At 35.6% G+C, this 20,622-nt stretch overlaps 2 protein-coding genes and 1 pseudogene across 2 annotated transcripts; 2 read left to right on the forward strand and 1 right to left on the reverse strand.

The window, feature by feature from the left end:
- The first annotated feature begins 2,850 nt into the window (after window positions 1-2,850).
- LOC106366996 lies at window positions 2,851-5,830 on the forward strand. The gene has a single exon (XM_048766354.1). The coding sequence runs from the start codon at window positions 5,125-5,127 to the stop codon at window positions 5,479-5,481; it is 357 nt and encodes a 118-aa protein (XP_048622311.1). The 5' UTR covers window positions 2,851-5,124; the 3' UTR covers window positions 5,482-5,830.
- LOC106366995 lies at window positions 5,540-6,837 on the reverse strand. Its single transcript, XM_013806677.3, has 4 exons — window positions 6,514-6,837; window positions 6,129-6,190; window positions 5,925-6,029; window positions 5,540-5,829 (listed from the first exon to the last, which is right to left on the reverse strand). Exons 1-4 carry the CDS (start codon window positions 6,749-6,751, stop codon window positions 5,677-5,679), a joined length of 558 nt encoding a protein of 185 aa, XP_013662131.1. The 5' UTR covers window positions 6,752-6,837; the 3' UTR covers window positions 5,540-5,676.
- A 7,922-nt stretch (window positions 6,838-14,759) lies between these two features.
- Window positions 14,760-16,882, forward strand: LOC106363068 (annotated as a pseudogene).
- Window positions 16,883-20,622: the final 3,740 nt, after the last annotated feature.

Here is a 20,622-nt window from a genome sequence, read left to right on the forward strand (position 1 = left end):
TTTTTTCGGTAATTGTTCTATATACTGAAGCTTATGATCTTTAGTGTTGTTTTAAAATTTCTAAACACATTCTACATTTTTTTATTAATGCATATTAAACTCTCTTTCATGGTACATGGACATCGTTTTAATTTTTTGTCAATTAATTTATTAAAACTTCATAATACTCTCTAAATTGGTGGAGTAACCACTAGGATATCGCTATTTTCTAGAATAACGGAGACAGCAAAGGTTCCAAACCTCTTTGACATTCATCATATGTTAGTGAAGAATGCAACTAGGCATTAAAACAGAATTTTCTTATTTTTGAATTTTTCTCAAAATCTATGTGTAACCCCCCGACAAAAATATTGAATTTTTCGGTAAATGTTCTATATACTGAAGCCTATGATCTTTTGTGTTGTTTTAAAATTTCTAAACACATTCTACATTTTTTATTAATGCATAATAAACTCTCTTTTATGGTACATGGGCATCGTTTTAATTTTTAGTCAATTAATTTAGTAAAACTTCATAATATTCTCTAAATTAGTGGACTAACCACTATAAAATCGTTATTTTCTAGAGAAACGGAGACAACAAAAGTTCCAAACCTCTTTGACCTTCATCATATGTCAGTAAATGATGCAACTATGCATTAAAACAGTATTTTCATATTTTTTATTTTTTCTCAAAATCTATGTGCATTAAACGAAAATTTGAATTTTTCGGTAAATGCTCTATATACTAAAGCCTATGATCTTTTGTGTTGTTTAAAAATTTATAAACAGTCTACATTTGTATTAATTTATATTAAACTCTCTTTCATGGTACATGGACATCGTTTTAATTTTTTGTCAATTAATTTAGTAAAACCTCATAATACTCTCTAAATTGATGGACTAACTACTATAAAATCGCTATTCTATTGAAAAACGGAGATAACAAAGGTTCCAAACCTTTTTGACCTTCACCATATGCTAGTGAATGATGCAACTATGCATTAAAACAGTATTTTCATATTTTTGAATTTTTCTCAAAATCTATGTGTTAACACCCCTACGAAAATATTAAGTTTTTCGATAAATATTCTATATACTGAATCCAATGATCTTTAGTGTTGTTTTAAAATTTTTAGTGTTGTTTTAAAATTTTTAAACGCATTCTATATTTTTTATTAATATATATTAATTCAAAATCATTAGCAGATTTTGGTTATGCTGCGGAAGTTTGGAGATATGTGACGACCAGACTGAAGTAAAATCACACAGGTTTTCATTGACTGGGCTGAGCTCCTTTTCTGGATAAGAAGCGACTCCATCACAGCTCCTTCTCTCTTACGGAAGGTCGCCACTCAGTCTACGATCTACCACATATGGAGGCAACAGAAAAACCTGCTACACAATCATATCCTCATCCCAGCAAGCACTGTCTTCAGGCTGATCGACAGAGACATCCGTAACACACTCTTAGGGAGAAGATCAAAGAAGAATTTAATGCCACTCATGGCCAAATGACTGATGTAATCAAATTCTCTTAGGAGAATTCTTTTGTAATGTTTCCTTTTTTATTTTTTTGCCTAGGAAACATTAGTATAGGACTTTCAAACTCTTGTAGGATCCTTTTTTCATTTATACGATATTAACAGCAAAAAAAAAATCATTCTAGCAGAACACAACTTTGATTGGCTCGACTATTGATTATACAACGAATATTCAACTTATTGTTAAAAAGAACGTTTTGGTACAAACATGTGGCTTGCTGGGGCGTGAAGAGTCCATGTGTTGCCTTGTGCTGGATGCACGTTTTCTATAGGTTGATAACGAAAATTATATAATTAAGCAAAAATGCGATGACCAAACTCGTTGATTTAGCCTCCCTGTAGTTTGGCTATTCTCTTTGTACATATTGCAGTTAATAACTCTTTTTCATTGACTTAATCCTAATACAAGAGACAACATATAACTTTGTTTAGTTGCTTACGTAAAATATTTTAGTTTTCCATTGGAATCTGAGGGTATAATTATTTCTAGTTGACTTACTTGCAGCATGATTCATTCCCAATGTTGAGAGAATTTTTAATTCTTAAGATAAGACGCACCAAGTTTGCTTAGTTTTTTTACAGTTTCAGATGAGAAACTTGATTAATACGAATTAATTGGCTACATAATGTGTATACCTGGGTTTTCATGAAACCTGTAGCTTTTGTTGCGTTGAATGTGATTTCTCCTTGTGTTTCAAATGTGCTATTCTAAAACCATCTCCAACCCATTTCTATTTTTATTTCTATAATTTTTTCTAAAATAAAAGAACTGTATTATAGAGTTATGTATTTGAGCAAATTCACCTCTATAATAGAGATTTTTATTTTATAGGAAAATATAGAAACATACATTGAAACATATAAGGATAAAAGCATAAGTGCCATGATCTTTTTTTTTATCGAAAAAGCAAAGAACTAAAGAAGTACTGTGAATACTGGTGTGAAATGTGATAAAATCAGTGTTCCAGATCTCTAATTCTTCCTTGCTTTTTCACCTGTACAGACTAAGTTGTTCCCGATGATCAGATCTCAAACGTGTAAATTGAAATGCTAATGTTAAAATTTGAATCGCGTAACTGTATATACTATATGACCTCATTTTCAGAAAATAAATTAAAATATGGACGGCAAGCTCGTAACTGAATGATTATAAATAAGCTGATACGACTTTGTATATTTGAATATTTTAGCATATCTCATTATCATAGTGATTTGACTTATAAATAAATTGTATTATTATAAAGACTAGGTGCATAGTCTCCGCGCGGGGTCGGCTACATTATAGGTGTATTGTATAGTTTTGTTTACGGAATTTTATTGTTTTTTTGTCTATAATGTGATTGATGGGACTTTGGATATTACATGGGTTGATGAGTTTGATATAAGAATGAACGACGAAGTCATATGTTGATATTTTTATATCTTATATGTTCAAAGTTGAGGGTGATGGAACTTGTTAGTGTTTACTTAGGTAGTTGTTTGTATATAAATCAAATCGTGCATGGAAAAGATAATAAATTTGGATTTAAAATGTTAGGGTTTCAAAATAACTGGGCATTGAATATGTGGTTTAGTCTAATACTGAAAAAACTGTTAGGACTTCAACACCTTTTTTTCTCTATGTCGGGAATGTGGGCACTAATTTCCCGATTCATGTAGGTAAAATTGTTTCTTAGTTTGTGAGATTGAAAAGCGTAGATTGATTTTAAGCATGATTGATGAGAGGTTTACTTGCATCATCTTCGTCTGCCGTGGGTGTTGAGTTTCATCGGCGACAGATGTTAGACATGCAAGAGAGAAGATCTGAATATGTTAATTTCGTGTTTTGTTTTTTCTTCTCTCGTGTTTTGTGGGTTCTACTCTTTGCTCAGACTGTACAAAAGATGAAGTCTGGCTAGGCCGTCTCACTTCTCTGAAGTATTCCCTTGATTAACCTCCCACCAACATCTATCTTCTGATTCTGTCTTGAAGTCGAGGAGCTTCCGGAAAAATTAGCTTCCATCTGTTGTTCCGCTTGGAATGGAGAGTTCTGAAATGCCGCATAAAAAACATATTGGCAAATAACTAATGATTGTCAACAACTATCACTATACTAAATAGAAAATAAATCAAGGTTTTTTGTTCTGCACAAACTAAAATCTTACAACAGGGTTGTCACGGTCTTTTTTCAGGAGCAAGATCTTTTTCTTCCCAGAAACCATAGTCAATGCAATTCTTGGGAGAGAGCTATCCATGATAGAGGCTAAAGTTGCGTAGATGAAAAAATAGATCAGAAACACAGTAGATTTTTTTCAGATAAGGAAAATATGGGATAAGTTGTTGACTAATTATCAGTTTCAATTGTTGGTATGTCATTCCACTTGAATTTGTCTGATTGTAATCTTGCTTGGAGCTGCCAAATATGCTATGTTTACCAATTTCTAGGTTTGTGTTCGCAATCACTTGGAGCACCTAGCAACCTCAAAACGATCGACTTTCACAATGGAGTCTGCTTTCAAAGATGACATAGAATGATTAGCACGTCCGACGGGAGTAAACCCATGAATCACGGAATCTGCAAATAGTATTATCCAACAAAGAATCAGGAAATAAATTAAAACAATTATGTTAAATAAGTGTGATAGATCGAAGATTAACTTACCTTTTCATCGAGGAAAAGAACCGTGATTCCCACAAACTCTCTGTTTTTCTTGAAGTTCAGGGAATCCCAGAAGCGGAGGAAGCCAGAGGCTATGCTCTGACTACTAAGACCAAGACGGAGAGACTCGAAGGTTGAGTGACGGATGCCGGGACGCCGGTTTGACGAACTGGAGAAGCAGAGAGAAACATTTTCTAGAAGATGGTTAAAGCTAAGAGGAATCAATGAGTTTTGTGGAGATGCAGATTGGGTTCATCAAAGATGAGAATCATATATATATATGGTTTACAGAGGGGCTACAAATCAGGAACATTTATGATCAAGCGATTTAAGATGGGGACATGAAGAGTTCACCGGTGAAAAAATAGATTACGAACATACACACGGCGCAACTCTGTAACTCAGACTTGTTTGAGACAATAATGAAAAGAACCCATATTAAACTACAACAGTTTACAATATAGGAAAACCATAATTGTTGCAAACTTAAGCTTTTTTTCATATAACGTGATGAATCCCATTTAAAAATGAAACCCATAATACACTTGTAGGTCCGACCCTCAGAGGAAGCCGAAAAAGCAAGGGCTTCCGACCTTCATAAATATATATTAGGTTCGGCCATCAATGTACAAAGGTATCAGTTAGCTTAGTGGTATAAATGTTGGTGTTTATATCTCAATAACACGGGTTCGAGCCATGGACTTGACACTTTTTTACACTTTTTAAAAATATGGCCCACAAAACGATGACGTGACACGCTGAGGAGTGAGCAAAAACTGATTTATTATAATATAGATTTTAATAAGAAACATATAACTTTGTAGAAAAACCACGTATACAAGTTACAAGTTAGTGCACTAGCACCGTTTCATGCAATGACTATAAATACTTTCCTAGTTCAACTCATCTCCTCAATCTAATATCTCTCTTCAGAAAAAGACCGTCGTCAAAAATACACGAAAGGATGAAATTGACCCTCTTCAAAAGGCCATGCGATTACTCAAAGATGAACAAGGAAGATCCAGAGGAGGTACTTCACCGGCGAGCCAAGTTCTTGATCTACAAAAAGCTTCAAGAAGCCGACTTGATTTCTCGTCGTTCTCCTCCCACGTCGTTGTTGTTTCTACGTATGAAGCTTTTCCGGTTGAAAGCAATGATCGGAAAAGAGTTGAGTAATCTACATCGCATCATCGTATCCACCATTAGATTTGGCGGAATCCGAAAGCACTCACTAGGCGGTGTAAAAGTGTTTAAGAAGATGTTCCACGGTGGTGCAACAACCGGATTATCTAGGCCGCCTATTTTCACTCTCGAAGTTTGATTTTATATTTATTTTCTTGTTTTTGTGAATTTCTCTTGATCTCTATTACAAAAGCTAATTAAGGGTGTAATATGAAGATATCTTGAGTTTTGTTTCTCTCATTAAAGAGGAAAGAAAACTTAAACCATCTATTTATATCCGTATACATTCTCTCTCTCTCTCTCATATGAGAAAAAAAAGAACTGATAAAGCTCCTTACTTGTACTTGTCCATAATTTTCTTTGCTTCTTCAAGTGGATCATTATCCATTGGTGTGGAACCAGAAATATTATCTTCTCCACCTCTCTGTTTAGGAGCTTCATCTTTGTTGAAGGCTATGAATAAGAAATATGCAAATCCCATTGTACCCTGAAAAAAGACACTCAATGGAGGCTGGCTTTAGATAGAGACTGTACAAAAAAAATCAGCTATATAAGAAAAGGGAGGGAGGGTTAAAAACATACCAATACAAAGAAAGCAGTTGATAGAAACGACTTGAGAACAAACAATGAAACCGCCAATGCTGCAATTGTCACTGAGATCCTAGCAACAGGTCTAGGCACAGAAACCTTCCAAGCAAGCAAATGACAACCATAAGTGTGACTAAAAATAAAAAAAACATTTAGATTCCAACAACGGTCAAAGACAAAGACTAAGAGAGAGCTCACAGGTACTAGGTTGGTTCCTGCTTCGATTCCATCTTTCCCAATATTCCATGCGGTTTTAAGAACTATTTATACAAACATTAGCAGATACTCAATGCATCTCTGAACTAGAAATGTACAAACAATCAAATTTTTACTAATCATACGAAGATAAACTTGGTTTATTTCGAGATCATTTTTATGGTAATAAGCATTTCAACTGCACACAATCAATTCGAAAATTGTTCTAATAATGATTAGTAAACTCGTTGCACAAAACAATGAACGCTTAATCCAATCATACATAAGGATATCTTCTTTCTTTCTTTCTTTCAAGATAACTCAGTGAGCCGTTTGCTACTTAGCAATCAAAAACCACAAAATTCGCAAAGAGAGAATGAGATAAAACCTTTCAGGAGACTAGTCTGGGCAGACAAAACAACGAGTGTTTTTGTCGGCACGCGATGAGAGGAGGAGATTCGAATCCTCGATTTAAGAAGCAGCGAAGATGCGTGTTTTAGGTTCAAAACAGAACAAGGGGAGGAGAGGAAAGGAGAATTCAGGGTTTGTGAGAATCTTGAAGGAGTGAGAGGCCAAGGATTCAAACAAGGAAACGCAGCGAGAGAAGAAGAAGAAGCCATGACCATATAAAACGCTTGAGACTCGATGAAAATGAACCGGAGGAGGAACAATAAATTTAGTTAAGGATCTAAATGAAAATACATTTAGTTAAGGATCTAAATGAAAATACATTTAGTTTTCGTATCTCTCCTTCCTCCTTTCCCCTTGTCTCTTTTAGCCTTTCTGATTTATTTATTTACTACGGTACGGCCATAAGCATTTTATAAAATTTAAACTTACATTATTTATTTAAAAATCATCACTTTTTCAATTATATTGCTTTCAACTATATTTTAAGAAAATCTCCAAAAATCTTCAACGACCTTAAACTTATCACTGTTGTAATTAGAAGTTTGAAGACTGAATAGTTCTGTGTTTTATTAATCATAACATGAGTTCCTTTATATAAGGATTACAAGTCATAGAAAAAGAAAGTATCCAAAAACCTAAACCAACAAGGATTAGGAAAACTACTAATACATAATAATGGAAAGATAACAATTACAAAGAAAAGGAAATAGAGTTTCATTTTCTCCAAAGCATAAGCCGCCTCTCTCTCTCTCTTTCCTAAGGTCATGGCCGCATCTCTCTCTCTCTCTCTAGGGTTGGGCCGTCTCTCTCTCTAAGTGTATGGACCGGTTATGGACCGAGCCGTTTATGGACATCCATCAATTGATTTATAACACTCTCCCTTGGATGCCATAACCATTCAAGGATTGTAATACACTTAATGTTGCCTCATTAAAACCTTATCAGGAAAACCCAGTGGGACAAAACCATGATGAAGGAAAAAGAGTACAACACGTATTGCTCCCCCTGATGTGAACCTCAGTGTAGGTTCTTTAGTCTACGCATCTGATGCGTGATCTTTCCTGGACGTGCAGGAAGGGAGTAATCAAATCGGCCAAGTTTATTACTGAACCGTAATTAGACCATTTTGATCTTTCCGGTCTTTTCTCATGTCTTCTGACATCGTGTGTTACATGGTCAAGAAGTGAACATTTGCTGTCGACCACTCTATACTTTGGTCAGACATGTAGGACTATGGTCCTCGACCAAAAACATCCTCACGGATACTCTCTTTGGCTATTAGCCGCCTATGACGATGTTAAAATGTTGATTGATAGTTAACGGACTGTATGAGTTTTCTCTATACTACCATCGACTATGCACTAATTTGATCGATCCATGTTGAGTCATAGACTTCTTTTATACATGTTCATAACTTGTCTCATGAGTGTCCAAGATCATGACTTGATCAATGAACATTGTTGTAATGAATTTTACAATCTTATCTAACCATGGCACTGTGGCCAAATACACTCATGAATCTCACATGTGGTCATCGATCTCTATTGCCTTAGGCAATGCCATATTCGTTTTTCATTGCAGTCCTATCCTTATATTGATGTCGTCTCATGACCTTTGTTGCTGTGGATCATATCACACAATGAATATATATTAGGTCATGGACTTCGATCACACATTCTTATGGACTGCAACCTATTGGTATCCGATCGAGAAGGATAGATTAAATGTCTCCTCTCAACCTCACAGCAGCAGCAGACTGTTCTGCTATGCCGGATCCTTATCTAAGGGATCTGATGTTGGATTGGTCTATCCGGAGAACATGTTATCCGAGGTAGCAAGCTAAGGCAATCTGAATTACCTTTCTTTGGGCTGATCTTTCTTTTCCACTAGCCCGTACTACAATCTAGTCGGTCCATGCTAGTGTCACAGATCTGTATAAACCTTTTAACCTCTCTTTAGGTTGGTTTAGTATAAACACAAGGAATTCGAATTTCTTTATTAGTTTACATATGGACTGAATTTGATCGTTCTTATTTAACTCCTTTACTAGTATTATATACTATATGCAGCTGCTTTGTTTCAGTCCATGAACAGCTTAGGAACAATGTTGTCCTTTATCCAGTGATCCATATGCTGCTTACTACATCTTTATATGTCAATCTAATTTCTTTCTTATGACCAGACCTTTGTCAATTTCGAAATTATGTAGCAGCATCCACCACATAGGAGTTTATCTCCTTATAATTTGTTTCATGGTCTCTGTGACTATCCTTGTGTAACAAGCTATGATCGAATGCTGTTAGTAGGAAACATGAACACCTTTAGACCTCGTGATCATGTACCATATCTCACGGTTTCTTTTCCCTCACAAGACCCATCTATTTCACTGGTTTATATTAGATGGCGTTTCTGTATATATGTATGTGGCCAATACGCCTATCTTTCTCTATAGATACTTTAAACTCCACGTTTATCTTTTCAATCTAATATTTATTCTTTATGAGTACTCTTTCGTGGGTTATGATCCTCGTTTATATCTTTATGTTCAAGTGCTACTCTCTTATGTACAAATATATCTTTATATGTCGACACTTATATATGGTTCCATTGTGTTCCAGACATGATCTAATCGATTTGAGATTTCATTATCCAGTACCTTTGTTACCTAGTAGCTTGGCGTCCCAAACTACATGGTTTGGTACCTTAGATGTTTAGCTGCGCAGCCTTTTCTCAATGTCTGGTCTGGTTTCCTTATGACCTCGGATTTGTATTCTATGCACCTTTCTCTTTTTCTTTCCGAGGTTCCTTATCTTATGGAACACTTTGGTCTATCTTGTATAGACTCTGTAGCAACTTGACTGTGTCTCTTTCTAGGACATCAGATTTCGTTTGGTGCTAAGCTGGTTATGACTTAGTCATTCTTTTCTTTTCTTTTCGGGTCAGTGTCTGGCATCTCGATTAGCTAGCTATGTATAATCTTTTCTTTCTTTAGACGTCTATAATTCTAATCCGAGGATCTTTGCCAAGAGAATGATGGTTGATACCATTCTGTTTCTTATCATTTTTTACTCTTTACCAGCTTATAGTTTTCTCCTTTTAATGTTGGATAGTCGGATTCATTGATCATACAATCCGTGTACCTGGCCACTTTCTGATCACCCATATTTGGCTCAAGGTCTCTTAGAAGTCGTGGGAGAAAGTCATACTCTTATCCAACATATATTCCCAATCCTCTTCTGAGGTTCCATCTTAGACGACACATATGTATGTGGTGGTTTATTCAAAGTCTCTTAAGATGGTGTATGTCTGGTTTATGACCCGTATTCAATCTGAGATGGGAATATCTATGCTCACTTATATGGCCTGATATATTTTTACTTTATATACATGTAAATCCATGATATCCCTAAGCTTTAGGATGGATGTCCGATCCTTATAGGTAATGGACTGCACGGCCAAGCCGTTTATATCATGGTCATAGACCATGGTTCACGAATTTGTAGTATTGATCATGTATCACGGGTTTATCATCTCTCCCCTTCATGAACATACTATAGTTTCGTGATGCTTAGGACAATAAATCCCAATGAGTTTCCCTTTGTGTACATGTTTCACAACGGGAGATCTTATGGGATAACTCTTTGTGTCTTCTCAATATCAATCTTTGCATCAAGTTTAGACTAGGATGGCTAATCCGGTCTTGCCATAAAGTGTATAATTTTCGTGGGATATATCAGTATGATCACCACGGCTCTTGACTCTTATCATACTGATCTGTAGCATGGTTTTGATCAGTAGATTACATAGGTATAGTCTTGACCACTTTCTTAAAGGGTCTTAGGCGTTTTCTTTCTTTCTTAAATTTGAAAGGAACTTGTTTCCTTTTGTCCATTGTTTCTATTTGGAAACCATATTAACTCAATGGTTCATATATTTTTGGGTGTATATAATGCCCTTTAGGCAATGCCTTAACCATAGGTTTCTTACTAGGCTACTATACCGTACCATAATGCCTTTTAGGTGATTTCTTTATCAATCATTCACATTATCAAGTAAGATCAGGCAAGATATAATAGTAATGAACTCAAATCAATTCTATTATTGTATATAAAATCGTGAATGACAATTAGGTTTAAAGCAAAACACAAATCAAAGACTTAAAACACAATTAGCATGTCCAAATCTTTCTTTAGTCAATAGACATGCCGGCCACACCATCAGTTACATTGGACACAGCTGCCTTGGATTCATCCTGATCCATATCAGTATTTGCTTCAGGATATCTCATCTCACTATTTCTTTTTAGTAACTGATTACTCTGCTCAGTTAGGCATGAGAGCGGATCATTATAGGTAGTGAAACCTTTTTCTCTATAGATATGTTGTAACAATAGATTTCTTGGATCGGCTGTGAGGAGGGTCTTTTCCAGTAAATCCTCCTCTGTTACCACTTCACCACATAGTCTCAGTTTGTAAACGATTTTGGACAAAGCAAAATGATATTCATCCACACACTCAAAGTCCTGGAATCTGAGACTCATCCATTCATGCATGGCCTTTGGTAATAACACCATTGTGTATCTGGATTTTAATTTTGTCCAAAGGTCACGAGGATTCTCAATATTTAGGTACTGATTTCTTAGATCCTAAGTGAGATGATGGCGCATAATTGTTATGGTTCTTAACTTTTCACTTTCAGTTGCATAATCACCCTGAATGATACTCCTTCCGAGTCCTCTTGATTTCAGGACAACTGAAGTGTTCATTTCCCATTCTAGATAATTTTCTCCATAGGGATTTAGAATGACATAATCCAAAGGCTCAAATCTCGGCATCTGAAACCATATTATCAATCAATTCATGATTTAGGATGCAACCAATTCAAAATAATCAGTGCATATGATTTCATAAGTCTCTCGACCAAAACACTTTACTACTCGATCATGGTGCGAAACAAGTCGAGAATGCTAGGTCTATATGTGATGCTTAGGCCACACGGCCATGTAATGTGATACAACAATCCTAGAGATCGGTTCATGAGATATGCAAGCAAGGCCACACGACCATTCAGATATGGTGTCTCTCTAGGCCACACGGCCAAGCTATGATGCATTAAGCCACACGACTTTCAATCACATGATGCAAACAATGTGATCTATCAAGGGCACAAGGCCGCGAGTATGAACAATGCATCGGAATGGTTAGGCCACACGGCCGTTCGGTATGGTTCATAGCAAAATCACACGGCCACAACAGAATATAATGCAAACAAGGATAATCAATTTAGATACATTCAATCTTATCATTCGGTTGCATATCAATTAGGGTTTTACCAATTTCAAGGCTGGTAATATGCGGCTAGGATTTAGAGTTTCAGAATCAAATAATCTAGCAACCTAACTCTCATGCAATATGTAATCAATCCTAAACCTCAAATCAATCATTCAAATTTTAAGCAATATGAGATTTAAGGTTTCAAGGCCTTTAGGAATTTAAAACGAGATTTAGGGTTTTAAACATGAGGTTAAGGGTTTCAAGGCCTTAAGATTTTAGTTTCGAGATTCAATCAATCTATTAATCTTAAAACTCAGATCATCAATCATTCAATCAAGCAAGGACAATTTAAAATCGGTTTCAAGCTTTAGGGTTTTAGGGTTTTCGATTCCAAGATTTAGGGTTTTCATAATTCAGATCAGAACAATCAATCAACAAGTTCTAATGGAATCGTTTCAATCTAGTGATTATAAGATGATCAGTTTTAGGTTATACCAATTTTTAGGGTTTGATCAAGAACATAGGATTTCCATAATAATGGATTAAGGTTTTAGGGTTTGATCATTATGTTCTTAGATTTAATCGATATACCTTTGTTTGTAGGGTTGAAACCGGACCACCAAAGAGAACGGATGAACCTCGAACTGGACGCGAGCAGGAACGGGACGCGTCTGCTTCCTATCGGGTTCGCGAGCTGCTTTCTATCGGGTTTGCAAGCTTCTGGTTGTGATTGCGAGCTGGAGATGTCCGAGATGCAAGCTGAGGACGGATGAGATCGTCTTTAGCTGAGATCGGATGAGGCTGAGATGGTAATGCTTGCTAGAACGGACGGTATGCGATCGGGTTAGGGTTTAGGTGCGATCGTCGGCAAGGTTAGGTTTTAGGTGGTTGGCGATTTAGGCTCAGGGAGTTTAGAGAACGTTCGTGCTGATAACGTGTTGTAATTAGAAGATTAAAGACTGAATAGTTCTGTGTTTTATTAATCATAACATGGGTTCCTTTATATAAGGATTACAAGTCATAGAAAAGGAAAGTATCCAAAAACCTAAACCAACAAGGATTATGAAAACTACTAATACATAATAATAGAAAGATAACAATTACAAGGAAAAGGAAATAGAGTTTCTTTTTCTCCAAAGCATAAGCCGCCTCTCTCTCTCTCCTAAGGTCATGGCCGCCTCTCTCTCTCTCTCTAGGGTTGGGCCGTCTCTCTCTCTAAGTGTATAGACCGGTTATGGACCGGGCCGGTTATGGACATCCATCAATTGATTTATAACAATCACCAAATTTTATATGTCACATTTAAGTATATCTTTCATAGAAACATATTTTCCTCATAATGAAACTATATGATATGATTTTTTTGTCTAAACATTTTTATACTAAAAACTGATAAGATTATTGTTTGTAACTACAATTATATTACCTTGATAAATATATAAAGATATATATATATATATATATATATGTATGTATGTATGTATATATATCAGCTTTTATTGATTTTGGATAATAACAGGTTAATTAATATTTTTTAGATAATGATAATATATAATTAAATTTTCTTTTACTCGATTATTATTTATGCAAGCTTACCTTTTATTTTTGGGTGATTTTATTGTTGTATATGAATATATAACTATCTATATTATGAATAAATATAATTATCTAATTATCAAGCATTATAAATAAAGATAATTATTCATTAAATGTAGAATGACTCTAATTACTCTATTTTTAATGTGTTACTTCAGATCAAAAATATCAATTTGAAACTAATAATATCACAATTTTATATTAGAGTATATTTGTTTAATTAACTAACTAATACAATCTGTAAATTTGTATATTTACCATAATCAGCCAATTGATCAAGTCGGTAAAAAAGTTCAGGCCTTGTTTTAATTTTGAGCTCATACATTTTTATTTACTCATGATTCATACAAATAACGTATATAAGACCAAGAATTTACATGTACACTGTACGCTATAGGTTTTTCTTTTTAGCTATTGAGATGGAGAATTAAGGTGGCCAGAAACGTAAAAATTTACCTTTAGGTAAAATCAAACAACTAACAATAACTCAATTAGGTAAAAACAAATAAAATATCTTAATAAACATAAAGCTAAGTGAATGGAATACTACATCAATTTAATCACTCAACCTTCTCGTGATTGGACGACATCTTCTACGTCTTTTACGCTCCTCGATTTTAGATCTTCTTCTTTTTCTTGTTCTTGGACAACCGAAGCCCAAAGTCCAAAAATTCATATAACAAATTTGTGATGCTACAGACTAAAAGAAACTCAAGTCAAAAAACATAAGAGAATACAATTATATTTATCTAGACAATATAATCCTTCTTCTATCTCCATAGCTATTGAAAAAATAGGATATAAGATTTAATATGAACAAAACCAGAAAGAATAACATAATAAAAAAATATGCATAAGATATCCGAAGCAATAGGACGTCACTTAATATGATATAAACTAAACTAAAATTTAAAAAGATAAGAGATGAATAGTATTTTTTTATAATATTATTGAGTGAATAAAAAAATAATAATTGGTTAAATATATATTATAATCTAGCAACATTATATATTTATTAAGTAAAACTATTAATAAGAATTGTCAAGCATATGATAAATAACCAAAATTAATTAAAATTATAGAAAACATGGCAAATAAGCAAATAAAGTAAAATTATGGAGAGCATTGACAAATCAGCAAAATATAGATTTTTTCTCATCGTCTTCCTCCACGCTGTCCATCGTCCAAAGTCATCGGAGGTCATCACGTTCTCGAAGTTTCGATCCTCGACGGGTACACATTTAACAATGCTTATCGTACGTATATAATATCCCTTGTTAAAATTCCCTATGAATAAGTTATCGCACACTACTGATCCCAGTTTCATCTCAGTTTGAGATTTGCTTGGGAAAAAATGAGTGTGGTGGGACTCGATCTCGGGAACGAGAACTGCGTAATCGCGGTCGCGAAGCAGCGCGGGATCGACGTTCTGTTAAACGACGAATCAAACCGAGAGAATCCCGCCATGGTTTCGTTCGGCGAGAAGCAGAGATTCACCTCGGTTCAGATCCTAGCCATGCTGCTCTCACATCTGAAGCAGGTCGCAGAGAAGAGAGTCTCAAAACGTCATCGGCATCCCTTCCTACTTCACAAACCGTTGAGATTGATTCATTGATGTGTATGCAAACACCAAGGCGTGTGTGAGGTTAAGGGCGTCGTGTGAGAAAGTGAAGAAGGTTTTGAGAGGCTCCGTTGAATATAGAGGAGAAAGATGTGAGGAGCTTTATCAAGAGAGATGAGTTTGAGAAGTTGTCGTCTGGATTGTTCCGTGTCAAAAGGCTTTGGATGACTCTGGTTTTAAGTTTGGATCAGATTCATTCTGTGGAGCTGGTTGGTTCGGGGTCTAGAATCCCAGCTATTTCTAAGATGCTGAGCTCGTTGTTTAAGAGGGAGCTAGGCAGGACTGTTAATGCAAGTGAGTGTGTAGCTCGAGGATGTGCGCTTCAGTGTGCAATGCTTAGTCCAGTTTTTCGAGTTAGAGATTATGAGGTAGGCTCTTTCCGAAAGGACAAGTCTTTCTAAGTGTTAAGGTTCTTACTTTACGTAGAGAAAACACGTTGGATTTGGAAGCCTTTTTACGCAAACCATGACGAAGTGTCTCCGGATTCGCCAAAGTCAGATTGGCAGCTTTACGGTATGTTATCTACACTCAGGCTTTGTAGCTCTTTGTATGCTTTGGATGGTTAGACTCTGCATATTTTTATGGAACTCTTTAGTCTGTTGTGTGATGTTTTGTAGATTGGTCCATTTCAAATTTCCCACGGAGAAGCAGCACGTGTCAATGTAAGAGTTCAGCTAAATCTCCACGGGATCGTCAGCATCGATTCAGCTTCTGTGAGTACATTCTTATATCTATTCATCTGCAGATTAAATAGCCCTAATGTTTCTACCTAGCTTTAGGCTAAACTTTCTTTTTTTTCTGAGCAACAGCTAATAGAAGATCATAAGGAGAATATGACTTCTGAAGAGAGAAACAACCATCAATCTTCTGCGACAAAGGATGACACTTCAAGCTCTACTGTAAGTAGGATTTAACACTGTCTAAAGACGAGCTGACATACAAAAAAACTAATTTCGAATCATTGCATCTCCATTAATTTCTGAAATAATCGATGATTGGTGATCTGCACAAAAGCTGAGCAAGATCTGAAGATGGAATCGACAAAGGATAAGAAAAATGCTCTTGAATCCTTTGTTTATGAGATGCGTGATAAGGTACTCGAAGCTTCCAATTTCAGATTTTGGTAAAAAAAAAAGGTCTTGTTCCTTCTTCAAGAATCTCATCACTTGCAAGAATTAACATTGTGTATTGGTGGCAGATGTTAAATACATATAGGAACACTGCAACCGAGTCAGAACGGGAATGCATTGTTAGAAATCTTCAAGAAACAGAGGAGTGGCTATACGAAGATGGTGATGATGAATCTGAAAATGCTTACATCGAGAAGTTAAATGATATCAGAAAGGTAACTCTCCCTATCTCCAAGTTCTGTATAAAGGCTAGTGTTCGCTGGTGATAGACCTTCATTTCCTAATTAACGACTTCCAACTCTGAGCAGCTCATCGATCCTATTGAAAACCGGTTTAAAGGCTGAGAAGAGCGAATACAAGCATCAAAAGATCTTCAGAAAACTATTGCAGATAATCGAATGGCTGCAATAACGGATCGCATGGAAGTAGATCAGATGATATGGAGCTTGATTGATTGATTTTTCACCAAGGCACACATTGTATTTCTCATGTTCGGTTTCTTTTATTTATTTTCTGTCACCGGTTAGAAACAATTATTCTCCCGGTTTGATTTTTCAGAAATTTTCCCTTCTTATTGTGAATCCTTTTTCCCGCTAATCAACTTTACACCATTTGTACAAAATTTTGTTTTTATTTGTCTGCATGTGGAATTTTCTCAATTTCATTGTCTACAAAATGAATATTTCTAACAGTTTAATATTTGAATAAATTGGACCGATTGTGACATGTGCAACTAATTTCTATTAGAGAAATATATGAAACTATGTAAATACTTTAATATTTTGATTAATTAGTATCAATTCCCAATTTATTTACATTCATAAAGCTTTGAATATGAAAACATAATATGACTATAAATTTCTTGTATAAATATCTGTGGAGTGATTTCTCGTTCTAGGAAAAAATGGCAAAAATAACAATTAATTACACTTTTCCTTTTTGGGGCAAAAATGTTCAATACAGATACAGAACGACATTTCGTATGGCCCATAGACCCCACTTGGTTATTTGGATTTTAGCCGGAACGCATATATGTAAAGCATTATGTTTTCTAATAATATTCTTAGACCCAAAGTGTTGACTAATTTTAGTTTTACAGCCGCAGAAGTTTCATTGCAACAGTAAACTATATATCACGTGGTTTCTTATATATAAATATAGTTAATATCAACTAGCTCTTTGGTCTTGTTCGAGGAAAATTAATTTGTTTTAGGTTTTCCGAGAATATTCTCACATGCACTAAACTAAATTAGAATAGTAATACCAAAAACAAAGACAACAAACCTATAAGCAAGTGGAACTTGTAAAAAACAAATTGAATAAATATTTTTGAACTGATTATTCGTTAGATGTATTTTTTTTACCTTTAGTTAATTGAGAAAATATATAGAAATAAAAGATCGTAGACTTGATTATCTTATTTTGGTGCTAGGGGCGTGAACTCGCCATAATGTATATTTTTAAGTAGTAATAATAAGTTGGAGGGTGAGGTCACCATATCAAATAGGCATGATTGTGAATGAATCCGTATACCCAAGTTTAGATGATTCCCAGTCTCTATCGTCTGTTCAATATTGTCTCCCTCAAATCATACGAGGTCGAATCTCATACGCATCCAACCAAGTAACATTTTAAATTCTTGTTGAACAAGTTGGAATTTTTTTTTTTTTTTTTTCGTCAGAGTACGTCTCTGCATCACCAGACAAAACTAGCCGATTTAGTAGAAGATAGACCCAAACATATAGTAAGTAATATTGACTCTTCTCATGTAGGAACAAACACTATACTATAAATAATAGCGACTGACCATATAGTTGGTCTTTAAATCTATAGTGGCCATATAAATAATATGCATGCATACAGTAAACCGCTTTTAAAACTTTATATAGGAACATTAATAATATGCATGGCATGTGGATCATCTAGTCATCTTTGGATAATTCTATTCATTTAATTTCTTCTTTTGGGTGTAAAAATAAATTTAAGAGAGGTTTATTGACAAAATTAAACAAGTGGATAAGAGATTAGTCGCTTACCTAATCTTAACATTTGATAATTTGAAGAACAACAAGGATTTATGTCAGAAGGAAGAGGCGTTTTGTGAATCTTTGATTAAACAACTTCACACCACTGATGCATGTCAGGAGTTGAAGATTAAAAACAAGCGGACAGCTAGGAACCATTGAGGAAAACTAGTGGGGCAAGCCCAAAACTCAAAAGCTATATATCACTACAGCAATATTCACGACTTCTTTTGGTCATGGTGTGGTTATCTCCAACTAGAAGACAAGAGTGATAGCGACGTAAAAACAGCTCAAATTTATTTAAGAAAAATGAAACATAAGCAAATCAAATCCAAATTATACTCAACAATAACATTTTGTTGACAAAAGAGAACATTGACAAGCAAACCTGTTCAATAGCTATCAAAACCAAATTGACAAATTCAATGACATTCGCTTTGAACATTCGCATGAAGATATTCATTGATCTCATGCACATTTTTTTCTTTTTTCGTTAGTTTCTTATGAGCAATTTTGTAACGGCCCGGTTCCTGGCCCTAAAATTTTCATAAAAGAATGGGTTTCTCTACGTCTCATTTGACAAAGAGTTAGGGTTTTCCTAATCTTTTCCTATAAAAGAAGTTGCAGCTCCTTGTTTTGTCTCATTCAGAAACTGAAGCGAAGCTCTGCAGAGAATTCCCGGAGACCGAAAACCCTAGCCGTCGAGCTCTCTCTCTCCCATGTGCCGTCTCTCTCTTCTCTCTCCTCTCTCCCTCCTCCTCGCCGGTGCCGTGTAGTGGTGGTGGTGGTTGTTGCAGCCGATTGGTGGTGGTGGTCCGATCTCGCAGCTCTCTTGTTTCCTTGTTCCAGATCTGTTCAGATCTCCTCTCCCTTATCTCTTGTTTCCAGATCCGGATCCAGATCTAGGCTAAGGTGGAGTGTCTTGAACCCAACTTTCTCTCATGATTCTGTATACTCCTTTATGTTGGAGTTAGGATTGAGTAGTCCATGTTTGAGAGCTAGGTTGATAGAACATGTTATTGTTAGGATGATAGATGAATGGATCATGATGCATAAGAACACTCATACTGATAAATGGGACTTAATGAACTGGTTTATGTTGTTGTGATGATGATTGGATGATGAATGATGCTTGTATGATTGGATGTGTAGTCCCATGGGTTGATTGTGAATAAAGCTAGGATGATAGAAGAAGCGAATGCTAAGATGATTGATGAGTATTGATTGTTAATGTTATTGTAAGTAGAACTTGAGTGCGATGTGTATTGTGTGAGACACCGATAACGGGTGGCGTCTAGTGAACGTGTATGAGTAAGAGTCTAAGTGAATGTGAAAGTGAAAGAGAATGAGAATGAGAAGGTGAATGAGAAGGTGAACGTGTCAATGAACCTGTTTGAAGTCCTGTTTGGGCCACCGAGAACGGCTGGGCGTCTAGAGTCTAGGTTATATAAGCCGCTGGGTAATAACTCTACGCTGGGCACCTATAGGAATTGTGGGGTAGTGTCCCGTTGGGGCACCCACAGGAAATATGGGGTAGTGGTCTAGCGAGAGCTACCTACGGGGCAAGAAAGAAGAGCCAGCCGCGAGAGACGGGATATAAAAAGTGTGCCAACCGCGAGAGGCGGAATATAAAAACGTTTGGGTGTTAAAGGTGTCATAAGGTGGAGTCAGTCTTGTATGTCGAGTCGGTTAAGTCTATGGTTTGATGTGTGGGGCAATGAGTGAGATCATTGCACTGGTTGATCGTTAGGTTGTTAGAAATGTAGAGAATTGTGAATAATTGGTAATGACGATGGTATGAAATGTTAAGTTGCATTAACTTATTGTAGTGGCTAGTCAGTCCTAATTCCCGCATAGAGTAGTATAGAGTGTCATGCGGGCAGGCTGGTCTAGAGTCACTTCACTGAGTAACTTGTTGCTCATCCCTCTCTTCCATTTCCTTGTGCGCAGGACTGTAAGTAGAAGTATATGGGTGTGGGTGTGACGGTATTTCAAAGAAAGTTATGCGTCTGTTGACTCTTGGGACCAGTAACGGAACACGTAGGGTTGTCTAAATGAGTAGACACGTGTCCATAACGTCCTTTCGATAACCCCGGTCGGGCGCCGGGGGATCGGGCCGTTACAAATTTAGTTCACTAAAATGATATTCGTAAAAAAAAAAAAAGACAATAAAATTTTGACTTTACTTTACCAAGTATATCATTCGTTCAATTATTTTAATATTACATCTTTCATTTAACCTTAACTTTACATGCAAAAACACATTCACACCACACAAAAAAAACATATTTTGTATGTTAATAAATGAGCAGATATATTACCGAACAATCAATTATATATACGGTTCAAAATGAACCGTGAAGATATAAATTTATTTATAAATTTCTCAGCCAAAAAATGCTATATACCATAAAACCAATGATTCATTATTTGATTTTATTT

This window comes from Brassica napus, chromosome C8 (genome assembly GCF_020379485.1).
Source record: "Brassica napus cultivar Da-Ae chromosome C8, Da-Ae, whole genome shotgun sequence".
Lineage (NCBI taxonomy): Eukaryota > Viridiplantae > Streptophyta > Magnoliopsida > Brassicales > Brassicaceae > Brassica > Brassica napus.

Excerpts from the sequence above, each read along its gene's own strand:
- LOC106366996 (XM_048766354.1), top strand. The coding sequence starts at position 5,125 with ATGAAATTGACCCTCTTCAAAAGGCCATGCGATTACTCAAAGATGAAC.
- LOC106366995 (XM_013806677.3), bottom strand. The coding sequence starts at position 6,751 with ATGGTCATGGCTTCTTCTTCTTCTCTCGCTGCGTTTCCTTGTTTGAAT. Across the intron at positions 6,191-6,513 it reads CCAGACTAGTCTCCTGAAAG|TTCTTAAAACCGCATGGAAT; the intron begins GTTTTATCTCAT and ends TTGTATAAATAG. Across the intron at positions 6,030-6,128 it reads CAGGAACCAACCTAGTACCT|GTTTCTGTGCCTAGACCTGT; the intron begins GTGAGCTCTCTC and ends CTTGCTTGGAAG.